The sequence below is a fragment of the Ovis canadensis genome, chromosome 12 (genome assembly GCF_042477335.2).
Source record: "Ovis canadensis isolate MfBH-ARS-UI-01 breed Bighorn chromosome 12, ARS-UI_OviCan_v2, whole genome shotgun sequence".
NCBI classification, from domain to species: Eukaryota; Metazoa; Chordata; class Mammalia; order Artiodactyla; family Bovidae; genus Ovis; species Ovis canadensis.
The window spans coordinates 11608694-11622320 of NC_091256.1; the positions used below are offsets into that span (position 1 = coordinate 11608694).

Below are 13627 nucleotides of genomic sequence, written 5' to 3' on the forward strand. Positions count from 1 at the left end.
ATCTCCTTTCCTTTCTTGATTCTCATCACTTGATTTTCGAGATTCTACAAACATTCTTTAATTCAATTAACTATTTTTTCCTAATATGTTTTTCATTGTCATCTATCATTCTTTATCACACTGATAAAGAGTAGATAGTTCTTTGTTAGTCATTTGATTTTACTTACAATTCTAAACGAGACCTCACTTGAAAGAAAGGAACAGAGATTATCTCAAGGCTCTTTCTCTTTTTATTTAATCTAAGATATTCAGTGGTTTGCTAATGTTTACACATACTTTCAGTATGGAAATGCAATATATGAGGCAGTTATTAATTGATTCTCTGTTTTTTCAAGTATGTTGGCTGTCACAGAATAATGATCCTCAAGGACACATTTTATAAGGAAGGCTGAGTGCCGAAGAATTGATGCTTTTAAACTGTGTTGTTGGAGAAGACTCTTGAGAGTCCCTTGGACTGCAAGGAGATCCAAACAGTCCATCCTAAAGAAAATCAGTCCTGAATATTCATTGGAGGGACTGAAGCTGAAGCTAAAGCTCCAATACTTTGGCCACCTGATGCGAAGAGCCAACTCATTAGAAAAGACCCTGATGCTGGGAAAGATTGAGGGCATGAGGAGAAGGGGACGACAGAGGACAGGATGGTTGGATGGCATCACCAATTCTATGGACATGAGTTTGAACAAGCTCCGGGAGATGGTGAAGGACAGGGAAGTCCAAGCTGCAGTCCATGGGGTCACAAAGAGTGAACACAACTGAGCAACTGAATAGCAACAAAAATATAAATGTGTGACAACCTTGTGTGTGCATGCTAAGTCACTTCAATTGTGTCTGATTGTGCCACCCTATGGACTGCGGCCAGCCAGGCTCCTCTATCTATGGGATTCTCCTGGCAAGAACACTGGAATGGGTTGCCATGCCCTTCTACAAGGTATCTTCCCAATCCAGGGATCAAACCCATGTCTCCTGCAGCTCCTGCACTTCAGGCAGATTCTTTACTGCTGAGCCACTGGGGAAGGCCATATATGACAACCTTAATCATTCTAAATATAATTACTTCAATTAATCCACCTAGAAAAGTTCACATCTGTGTTATTGCATGCACATACACAAACTTTTTATCTATGTATCATCTATCTAAATGCTTTAAACACAAAATATAAATGTACATATATAAATATGTATATCTTTTGTGTGTAAAGCTTATTATGGCAAAGCTCAATCATCTTCCTTTTTGAAATTTCAACATTATCTCTCTAAAAGTTTGTTTCATAACTTATATTTTTTCCAACTCTTCCCTTAGACCATATGGTCACCTTCTCTTTATCTTCCAATTCTATTATTCTATTTCTATATATGTTCTCTATACTAATTATATGATAGTGAAATAAGCTTACATGCTTTCATGTCATAGCTAAAGAAATAGTTTATCGATATAAGGGTTACATACAGCAAAACACTATTCCAAGAAACAATTATAGGTATGATACCTATATAAGTATAAATATGCAGATACCTTTAAAAGAAGGAAAGAAACAGAAGATGTCTACCATTATTCCCTGAATATTCCTTTCCAGCAAAGAATCCAAGCTATTAATACAATCCAGATGCACAATGAAGACATATTCACTTTTCACTTTCCCCGAATCAGGCTATTAATCTCGGAAAGATTTTGCGCATATTATTGACCTTCCTATCCTTCGTTGTCAGTTGACTTCAGTCCACAAAAGCAATATTCTCCTAAAGTACACACACAGACACACACAGACAAGCATGTATACCTATGTAAATGAATGTCTGTTTTCATGTTTCTAAATAATAAAATTTTTATTATTGTGTGTGCTTAGTTTCTCAGAATTATAAGTGACTTGCTCTGGAAATAGTACAATGCAAAGTAGTAACAAAAGATTATCCTGCTAATAAAGATATTTATGATTTGCAAAGCAGTGGTAGTATTTGCACACATTTATTGTGTTTTAAAAACAAGTGATACAGATACAGATTTTTGGCAAGCTATTACTACTAAATGTGGTAACTAGTTTAGATATGGTTTGTTAGTTGCCAAGCCAAAGGGAGAATAATTTCTGAAGCTGTCCACTGACATTTTTAGCTTGGAACTTCAGTATCTACCCCAAAAAAGTCATAATGCTCCAAGATATCACTCTTATTTGCCCTTCTCTATAAACGGAGAGAGATCCAATCACATCTGTTCAATCTATCAATATTTTTAAATGTTGCCCACCCCCAATTAGTTATCTCTTCTCTCTAAAAGAGGTTTGTTTTTTTTTTTTAGTTAGGCAGAAGGGAGAGAAAAAAGAGAGGATTTCCTGATTTTTGTCTCAATCTTTTCAGCATATGATAGTTTCAGGATTTATCCAACTTCTGCCTAGAAATTTTCCTGGAATTTTGTTGTTGTTGTTGTTATAGTTCTCTTTCTCTTAATCTCCGCTGTATTCAATCATCCCCATTAGATTTTAGTAGGTTATGATGGCTGTATTATCTGAGAATCTTGGTGATTTATTGTTTACTTGGTTCTCAGTAAGAGTTGGTTTTTCCTTCTTCACTTTATTATCAGAATTGGTCACATGTCATCTGGTTGCTTTCCCAAGGAGAAAGTGGTACTGCACCTCCCTATCCATCTGGAAATAGCCAGCTCCATATAAATGTGAACAAAACTTACTTATATTTTTATGGGAATAAACTTTAAAAGCAACTCTTCAAGCTTCATCATATTTTTTAACTTTGAGTACTGGTTACAGGTCATATTTCTGCAATGATCTGTTGCCTGTCTATAGGAAGGATTATTATTATATATATATGGAATTTTGAAAATTATATAACTACAGAAATAGCAGACACAACTAATCATTGTGATTTTCCTTGTCCAGAATGAATACAAATTGTTTGTTATTTTGATTACCTGAATAGCACAAGCTTACTGTAATAAACTGCACAATTTCAATAAAACAAAGGAAAAATAGAATGATTTACTCTGTGATTTCCATAATTAATGATGATTATTTTTTTATTGACCATTTCTAATATGTGTATGTATGTAAGGTTTAAGGTGTATAATACTTGTGCTTTTATGGCAGATACTTACTTTTACAAAAATTTAAATCCTTTCCCTTTTCCCCTAACTTTCCTATCCTCACTATCATCTCTAGGAAAATATATTTAAAAAATCATGACTTGTGAATATTCTCATCACTTTTTCCAAGCTCATCTTATTATATGTAAAGACTTCAATAATATCTTTTATCAACTCAACAAATCATATTATTATTTAATCTGATATACACATAAATGATGCCTAATAATTACTAATATCATTGTACAACATCATTTATTAAACTACGTTCCCAGTGAGAGGCACTTTTCACTCTAAGAAATCATTTCTCTGCAGAATAATTGCTAGGCCAAACTATACATAACATTTTAATTAATGCCCATTACTAACTTAGTTTTAAAAATTTCCTGTGACAACTCTATGGAACTGAATAATATGCTTTCAAATAAGTGATATAACTTGAGTCTGTATTACAACTGGGCCTATTATAGCAATTCTTGTCTAAAGTTCTTACTACAAGAGAACATTTCACAAGAAGGTTATAGAATTCCCAAGTGAATGATTTGCTATTTGTTGACCCATACTCAACTGTATAACTGGAGACAGAAAGGTTTCTCAGTGTTACAAGTAATTTTTATTTTGGTAATAACTACCACTTTATAGACAGATAAATTGAGTTAAGATAAATATTGAAAATTTATAACAAATATGTAAGAAATCAACTTCTGAAATACAAGTCAGTTTTTCAATGAACTAAGGTATTTGCATGGCCATTGTCTCAGTGCCATTATGACATCCTTGTTCCTTAGACTGTATATCATGGGGTTAAACACAGGCGTCACAATCGTGTAGAAGAGAGAAAGCACTTTGTCAGTTCCTGCTGAGCCTTGGGTCTTGGGTCTTAAATATGTGACAAGGCCTGATCTGAAGAACAATGCCACAACCATAAGATGAGAGGAGCAGGTGGAAAAGGCTTTGCCTCGACTTGTGGCTGATGGCAATTTAAGGATTGTGGAGATGATTTTGCCATAAGAGACAAGTATCAACAGAAATGGAGCCAAAACAAACTGCGCAGCAACTGTGAAGACCAACATTTCATTCAGAAAAGCGTCCCCACAGGCCAGCTTGAGTATGGGAGGGATGTCACAGAAGAAGGGCAGAGAGAAAATCTGGCCTGTCTGGCCTATTTGGATTGGGATTCCACTGATCCAGGAGCCAGCCATTAGCTGGATACACACCTTGTAGTTCATGACTTGGAGAAGGCAATGGCAACCCACTCCGGTATTCTTGCCTGGAAAATCCCATGGATGGAGGAGCCTTGTAGGCTACTACAGTCCATGGGGTCGCAAAGAGTTGAACACGACTGAGCGACATGACCAGAGGATAGTGCAGAGGGCTACAAATGGCTGTGTAGCAATCATAGGCCATCACGGCCAAAAGGAAGCGCTTGGTGGCCCCAAGTATAAGAATGAAGCACATCTGTGTGGCACAAGCAACTAAAGAAATCATTCTTTGTGTCCAAAGACTCGTGAGCATTCTGGGGAGCGTAACAGACACATAGTAGATTTCCAAAAGGGAAAAATTTCCAAGGAAAAAATTCATGGAGGTCTGGAGACCAGGGTCTAGTTTTGTTATCAGAAATATGATCCCATTGCCCATCAAGATAATTATATAGATGAGTAAGAACAGTCCAAATAAAAACCCCTGGAGATGAGGAACATCAGCAAAGTCCAGGAGAACAAATTCCATCAATTTAGTGAGATTACCTTCTGGTGCTTTTTCTTAGTGTTGCATCTGTGAAAAGGCAGAAATGTATTATCTGCTTTTTATTTTTACCATCAAGGGTCAGTGCCTGTTTTATAAATTGTATCAGGATATTCATATTGATTTCTATGATCAATGCAATTGTTCCTAATTTAAGAATTTTATTATTTATGCATTTCTCCTTTCTCAGTTTATAATCCATGTGTTATCACCATACACTCTCCCTTGAAATATCTTTTAGGGCATTCTTTCTGAATACAGTCCAAAGTCAAAAAAGTTAAAGTGTTAGTCATTCAGTCTTGTCTGACTCTGTGATCCCATGGACTGTAGCCCACCAGGCTTGACTGTCCATAGGATTTCCTAGGCAAGAATACTGGAGTGGGTTGTCATTTCCCTCTCCAGGGGATCTTCCCCACCCAGGGATCAAACCCAGGTCTCCTGCATTGCAGGTGGATTGTTTCTCAGCTGAGCTACCAGGGAAGCCCCAAATGCCCTGACCAGCACAGGCATTGGACAAATTGATAATCACTGAAGATAGACCCACAGTCTTGCTATGTTATCTCAGTTTTAAATACTTACATTATTTTGTGGCCGTGTCTCATGGCTTATGGGATCTTAGTACCTCAACCAGAGACTGAAGTGAAAGTACAAAGTCCTAATCATTGGACTTCTAGGGAATTCCCTTAAATATTTACATTTTTTGGCAATTTTGTATTTCTCTATAACTTTTCTTTACATACTTCAGTAGAACTGTTAATATAACAGAAATTATCTTCCTTATATATTTTCAGCTACATATTTCAACTCTTCATTTCCCTCCCATCACTTGATGATCTTGATCATGCATGTTCTTATATACAATTCACATTATTAGGCAGTTTTTAATAAATGAGAGAATATTTTATTTAATTGTACATAGGGGAATAAAATACATATATTTCAGTAAGATATTATGTGGGGGCTATCAGAGGGTTTCATTCTGGAAAAGTCGTGTGGGAATAGATACAGATAGAAGCAATTAAGAGGGTCACTCTGGGAAAACAGGGATCACCGGGCTGTGTTCACTAGCTGTGTGAGATACTTCCTGTCATGCTTTACCCTGCACTCGGTGTGCCTCTCTGATGTCTTTGTTGTTCCTCAGAAAATAATAATAATTCAGGTAACAGTTTCTAAACTCACTTTTCTTGAGCTAGGATATTGAGATTTAGCAATGATGGATACATTGATCATTTGCGCATTGGTTTTGTGATTGCAAATCAGTGCTTATTTTTTAAATCATACTGAAGTTTGAATCCTAACTCCATTATTTATCATCTGTTATATTAAGTAATTGTTCAAATTTTCTTTGCTTTCTTATTTGAGATAATTAGATATGATATTATTGATAAATTACCTATCACTTTTAATATGTTTATGTATAAGTTATGGTCCTATAATTATAATTATTAATATGGTACAATGTTCTTAAATCTTTAGTTGCCAGGGTTGTAACACACTCCCTAGAAAAATTGTTTTGGGTAGAGCTATTGAGTTACTTGCTAATGATTACATTTTTGCATTTTTTTCCTTTCATCAGAGCCTGGAGTAGAATACGGTCTTAGCTAAATAAGGAATGAGACTCCTCTAGTACAGAATTTCAGAGTTTCAGGGCTGACTCTGCATTGTACCACTGTTAAAGTGACTGCCTCCTTAAATATTACACTCCAGGCATCACTTGACTCAACATGACTCCCAGCCCTGCTTCTCATTTCCCCATCCTTTATGTTTCAAGTTTTTCCACGCAAGCATAGTCTAAATATTGTGTCATGGACAGAAAATACAATCCTGACAAGATGGCCTGCAATCGAATCATGGCTTCACTTGCCTGCTTTGTGACAATGTGAATTGCTTAATCTCCCCGTGCCACAGATCACTTGGCAGTAAAACTGACTAACAGTTGTACCAACAGTTAGGACTGCTATATGAATTAATTCATTTGATACATGCAAAGCAAATTAAAGATGTTTTGGCATTCATAAAAAGTCTATTCAAAAGCTAGCTATTATTTTTTCATTAAAAACTAAATTTTATTCTTCTAAATTTCACTCTCTGTCTTACCATTATGAAAAACTGCTCTCTCATTTACCTTGACTTTGTATCATATGGTTAATGAGGGAATAAAATAAGATATTAAAACAATCATCACAGTGATATAAAAATCCAAGACTCTTAGATGTGAATTCTCCAAGAATTTTCTGCCAGTAATTTCAATAATAGTATCACCTCCACTCTGTAGAACTAATAGGGAGAACACACACAACTTTGTAGCACATAGTGCTGCAATTTGGCTCAGTCCTTTCATTTACCTTTTATTTTCCCACTGACGTTACATGATCTGAGATGGAAGCACTGAGACTATTTTCCTACTTGGGAACAATATAGAACATAGAAAATGCTTGTTCACTTACTATGGTGTTCATTATTTGGTTCTGAAATTGAGAAAAGAAACAGACACTTTTAAAATTGTCAATCTGAAAAGGGAGAAAAGATTAATATACAAAAGAATACAATTTTAATCTTTATCATTTTATGAATAAAAACATTTAGTATGAGCAATTTCACCTATTACTTGAATAAAATTATTTCCAGTGCTATATAAAATACAGTTTGTAATTGTACAGATGAGATATTTTGGTGATCAAATCTTATATGACATGAAATAGGTAATATCTGAGTTTGAATTTTTCAAGAGTAGAACAAGGTGTATTTCAAGTATATTTGTATATCTGATAAAAATTAGCAATGTAATCCTTGAAAATAATTTAAAAACAATGTTGGACTTAAAGCTATCTTTATTATTTTATAAATCCTGAATTCTATAAGTTTCTTTCTTCAAAATAATTGTTCTTTGAACTCCTCAATGGTTGTAACTTTATTTTATGTGTTATGTTATTTAAAATCTCATTGTAATATCAAACTGAATAAACATATTTAACTTTTTTGATACAATATGTTGACTCAAATAAAGTTTTCTTTAATATCATCTATACCTAGACTTTAATTATTACATTTTTTGACATTTCAAATGGACTTAGTACCATTATTTATTATTATTTAATTGCAAATTTTATTTAATAGAATAAGAAATATATAAAAGATGCTTTAATGAATTGAAACATTTGCTACCATGTTAAAATTTAAAATTTACACATTTAAATGTTTAAATTATTAATTTTAAATTTAAAATAAGAATTAAACTTTACTATAATTATTTTCATATTTACCTTTCTTACTTGAGATGTTGCTGATTTTTCTCACTAGAGAAGATCAGAATATTTAAGTTCCTGTAACTGAAATTACCTGTTTCATCAAAATTATTCAACTGGACTTTAAATATTCTGTTCTTTCTATACATAAAGTGCTCTTTAAAAGTAGCTATCTCTACCCAAGGGATCTCTGCAACCTGGCACATTTAAATTTCCAATTTAAATCATCACTTCATGAATTATCTGACTTGCATTTTTTTTTTTTAATTCTCCCAGATAGCTCTCACTCTACTCAGAATATATTTTTCTTCAGCCTCTAGAGGGACTAGAGGACACAGAGCATTTTATTTCTCAAATGTGAACAGGGTGCTAAGTAATATTATTTGCGGGCTCCCCAGGTGGTACAGCTGGTAAAGAATTGGCCTGCCAATGCAGGAGATACAAGAGGCCAATGCAGGAGATGCAACAGACAGAGGTTTGATCCCTGGGTCAGGAAATTCACCTGGAGTAGGAAGTGGCAACCCACTCCAGAATCCTTGCCAGGGGAATTTCATGGACAAAGGAGCCTGGTGGGCTACAGAGTCATACATGACTGAGCCCGTACACTCACAGCATTATTTGGGTTGACCCAAAACAGACATGCATCCAGTTCTTAACTATTATGAACGAATTATGCAGAGTCTCTGTATGTTTCTTGATACTTAGTTAGAGGACAGATCTGTGTAATAGTTATAATACATATTCTGATGGCAAATATTTTTATGGGCAAAATTAGTGTGTTATTGATTTCTTCAGCAACCTGAGATTTAGCTGATGAATGTATTAAACATACATCAAAATTTTAAAATTTAACCCAAGGTTAACCATAGTAGGAGAAAATTTTTCCTCTCTTTTGCAGCCTACCACCAAATTTTCCCAAATTTATTTTACATGTTCAAGGTGTGAATACTTTCAGACTCTAGCTAAAATAAAATGAGAATCTGGAATAAGTCCAGCTGAGATCATAGGAAAGATGCTAAGCAAAAAGTTGGTGAGTTATATGTTTTCAAATATGGAGAAATTTCTCCAACATAAAGACTGTTTAAAATTAGAGCCAGTTTCTCATCACCCCAAAAATTGGATATTGGTTCCTGCTGCTGCTGCTGCTAAGTTGCTTCAGTCTGTCCCACTCTGTGCGACCCCATAGACGTCAGCCCACCAGGTTCCTCCGTCCACAGGACTCTCCAGGCAAGAATATTGGAGTGGGTTGCCATTTCCTTCTCCATATTGGTTCCAATTATTTAGTAAATAGCAGTTTTTCCAGTACTCTTGCCTGGAGAATCCCATGGAGGGAGGAGCCTGGTAGGCTACAGTCCATGGGGTCGCAAAGAGTCGGACACGACTGAGCGACATCACTCACTCAAGGTTTATGATTTGGAGAAGGCAATGGCACCCCCACTCCAGTACTCTTGTCTGGAAAATCCCGTGGATGGAGGAGCCTGGTGGGCTGCAGTCCATGGGGTCACAAAGAGTCGGACACCACTGAACGAGTTCCCTTTCACTTTTCACTTTCATGCACTGGAGAAGGAAATGGCAACCCACTCCAGTGTTCTTGCCTGGAGAATCCCAGGGACGGGGGAGCCTGGTGGGCTGCCCTCTATGGGGTCACACAGAGTCGACACGACTGAAGTGACTTAGCAGCAGCAGCAAGGTTTATGATTATGAAGAGAAAACATTTACAAGAGGGAACACATATAGTATGTGTCAGTGTGAGTGATTTGGAAGGTTAATTAAAAAGTATCAGCAGCCTCACGGCAAATATCACAGAAGGCCCGTGAGTAGTGGGTAGTGGGACAGGCTTATCACGGGGACCGGATGTGATAAAGGACAGAAGGGGAGTGAGAGGCCAGCCAGGCTGAGCTCCTGCAGGGGCTCATCCAAGAAATAGCTAGTGCTGGGAAGGAGTTAGAAGACCTCGTGATTCGCAGAGTGCAGTATTATGCAAGGGCTTCTCGGGCGGCTCAGTGGTAAAGAATCTGCCTACCGAGGCAGGAGAGGCCAGGGCAGCCTGGCGGGCTGTCGTCCATGGCTTCTGACAAAGAGTCCGACACAGCTGAGCGACTGAGCATAGCTCAGCCCAATATCATGCGTAAATAAAGAAGCCTTCTCCTGGAATAGAATAGAAATTCCAGAAAAGGCTCAAATATACATGAACATTTGTCATTGACTAAAATAGCCAGTAAAGTAATGCTCAAAATTCTCCAAGCCAGGCTTCAGCAATAAGTGAACCGTGAACTTCCTGATGTTCAAGTTGGTTTTAGAAAAGGCAGAGGAACCAGAGATCAAATTGCCAGCATCCGCTGGATCATGGAAAAAGCAAAAGAGTTCCAGAAAAACATCTATTTCTGCTTCATTGACTATGCCAAAGCCTTTGACTGTGTGGATCACAATAAACTGAGGAAAATTCTGAAAGAGATGGGAATGCCAGAGCACCTGACCTGCCTCTTGAGAAACCTATATGCAGGTCAGGAAGCAACAGTTAGAACTGGACATGGAACAACACACTGGTTCCAGATAGGAAAAGGAGTACATCAAGGCTGTATATTGTCACCCTGCTTATTTAACTTACATGCAGAGTACATCATAAGAAATGCTGGGCTGGAAGAAGCACAAGCTGGAATCAAGATTGCTGGGAGAAATATCGGTAACCTCAGGTATACAGATGACACCACCCTTATGGCAGAAAGTGAAGAGGAGCTAAAAAGCCTCTTGATGAAAGTGAAAGAGGAGAGTGAAAAAGATGGCCTAAAGCTCAACATTCAGAAAACAAAGATCATGGCATCCGGTCCCATCACTTCATGGGAAATAGATGGGGAAACAGTGGAAACAGTGTCAGACTTTATTTTTTTGGGCTCCAAAATCACTGCAGATGGTGATTGCAGCCCTGAAATTAAAAGACGCTTAAACCTTGGAAGAAAAGTTATGATCAACCTAGATAGCATATTCAAAAGCAGAGACATTACTTTGCCAACAAAGGTTCATCTAGTCAAGGCTATGGTTTTTCCTGTGGTCATGTATGGATGTGAGAGTTGGACTGTGAAGAAGGCTGAGTGTCGAAGAATTGATGCTTTTGAGCTGTGGTGTTGGAGAAGACTCTTGAGAGTCCCTTGGACTGCAAGGAGATCCAACCAGTCCATTCTGAAGGAGATCAGCCCTGGGATTTCTTTGGAGGGAATGATGCTAAAGCTGAAGCTCCAGTACTTTGACCACCTCATGTGAAGAGTTGACTCATTGGAAAAGACCCTGATGCTGGGAGGGATTGGGCAGGAGGAGAAGGGGATGACAGAGGATGAGATGGCTGGATGGCATCACTGACTCGATGGACGTGAGTCTGAGTGAACTCTGGGAGTTGGTGATGGACAGGGAGGCCTGGCATGCCACGATTCACGGGATCGCAAAGAGTCAGACACAACTGAGCAACTGAACTGAACTGAACTGAAAATAGCCTACCAATTTGGTAAGGCGTGGGCATTTAAAATCCCTGTTATTTGGACAATTGGGCAGCCTTAGAGGGAAAAAAACAGTATACGTATTTTTGATAACTATCCCACAGCAAGATAAACCCTGAATGATACACAATTTTGTATATTTTAGAGTGAAATGATGACAGTATTCTAAGAAATGGGTTTTATAATTTTGGAGTAAGAAAAGTTTAACTCATTAAAATTTAGAAGGCAGTACACACACACACACAAATACAAAAAAAATTTGTAAAATTAAATGATTCTAGATGCTAAAATGTAGCAAACCCCATAAGTATCTAATATAATTAATATAATGGAAAAAAATTGTTACAACTAAAATCAAATAAAGCTCCTTCTTTAATACAGAGGAAAAGTCCAGAGTATAAATTTTAAAAATGGGTAAAACAGATGAATTAACAATTCACAGAAGAAAATTATTCCTTCAACTACAGACAACAGCTTCATTTGTAGGAAAAAAATAAAAAGTAAATTGTAATCTGAATAATGATACAGTGTTAAAAATCTGAGACATTTTCCTATGCATTGTGTATGTGTGGAGAGGAATATCCAATTGACCAGTATCACAGTTGTGCTCACTCTTTGAATCAATCAGTAAGCATGCATACATACTAAGATATGCAGTAGCATGATATTGCAACAAATTTGTGCTTGGAAAAGTGTGAATATTTTATGACTTAATGAGCCTTGATTTTGATACTGTCATCTATTCTTTTTTCTCCCACAGTTATATATCTTTAAAATGTGTTCTATAATTTATCAAAAATTTCTAGTGCTTGAAAGTAGACTGGCTTATTGTGACCCAGAGCCTCTTAACCACAAATGAAAGTTATTTAATTGTTTTAGAGGTTGGAAAATTAAACTTGGCTTTAAGTATGTCCTTTTATAAAGATGTTGATTTATTTTACAAAGCAATTCTGTAACATCACCAGTCTTGAATCATATTTTTGTTGATTACTACCTTTTTATAATAAAAGGTAATTCATCTTTCTAAATTAGTTTCATAAAAAAATAAAAGCATAGCCAAAAGTAAGACAGTATTATGCTTTTTTCCATGATAGAATATGCTCATTAAATAAAATTTAAGAAATGGAATTATGTATATAGGTATGATAAATGGTGTTCTAAATACTGCTTTTTACCTTAACAAAAAGGATATGTACATTATGATTATGATTTGGTTTGCTTAAAAATATGCTTAATCCATGCTCTATATAATTGCATTTTATTCATTTCTATAACTCCTTGGTTTTCCTCTGTGTGAAATTATCACAATTACAGTCAATTCTAGTTTGATAAAGATCCGACATTATGGATGATGTGAAATGAGCATTCTCAGATGCGTCCCTTGGCACACATGTGCACACATTTCTTCTGGTACATGGCTAAGGGTAAGCTTTTCTTGATGAAGGCAGGCTGTGTGCTAATATGCTGTACAATTCACACACCAGCATCAGGGGAGAGCTTTCATTACTCCACGTCCTTTACGTATGTGATCGGGTTAGTCTTCTTGTTTATTTCATCCTTGTAATGAATGTGTCATTACAAATGTGTTCATTTGATTTTAATCTGGTTTTAATTTTCTTTTACTGGTTGCTAATGGGTTATTTCCTTCTTTTTTTCTGGGCATTTAGATTATTCTGTCTTGTGAAATGCATCTTTAAGTCTGTTGTCAATTTTTCTCCTGAATTTTTGATGCTTTTGATTTAGAGCACTCCTTTAACTATAGTGTATTTAAACATTTTATGTTGAAAAACTTCACTCTGAATACCAGTATTCCTTAGTCCAGGAAGTGCAACAGATTAATGTTTACATTATGACTAATAATTTTATCAAAAACACTTTTCTTGCACCAACGTCATGAAGTTAATAAACATTATCTTGGAAGAGACTCATTGTTATGCATTTTACTTAAGTTTACAAATTATCTGAGATTACATTTTAAAATAAATTTTGTGAAGTGAGGGTCAAGCTCTCTTTTTATGCACCATTATTAATAATTAAATTAATATAATTTATTAAAATGCTAT

General features: G+C 36.0%; 1 protein-coding gene across 1 annotated transcript; it reads right to left on the reverse strand.

Moving 5' to 3' along the window:
* Nucleotides 1–2278: 2278 nt before the first annotated feature.
* On the reverse strand, nt 2279–4867 carry LOC138415803 (olfactory receptor 10AG1-like). The gene is made up of 2 exons (XM_069544362.1): nt 4432–4867; nt 2279–4319 (listed from the first exon to the last, which is right to left on the reverse strand). Exons 1-2 carry the CDS (start codon nt 4814–4816, stop codon nt 3805–3807), a joined length of 900 nt encoding a protein of 299 aa, XP_069400463.1. The 5' UTR covers nt 4817–4867; the 3' UTR covers nt 2279–3804.
* Between the last annotated feature and the right edge of the window lie 8760 nt (nt 4868–13627).

Excerpts from the sequence above, each read along its gene's own strand:
- LOC138415803 (XM_069544362.1), bottom strand. The coding sequence starts at position 4,816 with ATGGAATTTGTTCTCCTGGACTTTGCTGATGTTCCTCATCTCCAGGGG. Across the intron at positions 4,320-4,431 it reads TCCTCTGGTCATGTCGCTCA|TCATGAACTACAAGGTGTGT; the intron begins GTCGTGTTCAAC and ends GCCTTCTCCAAG.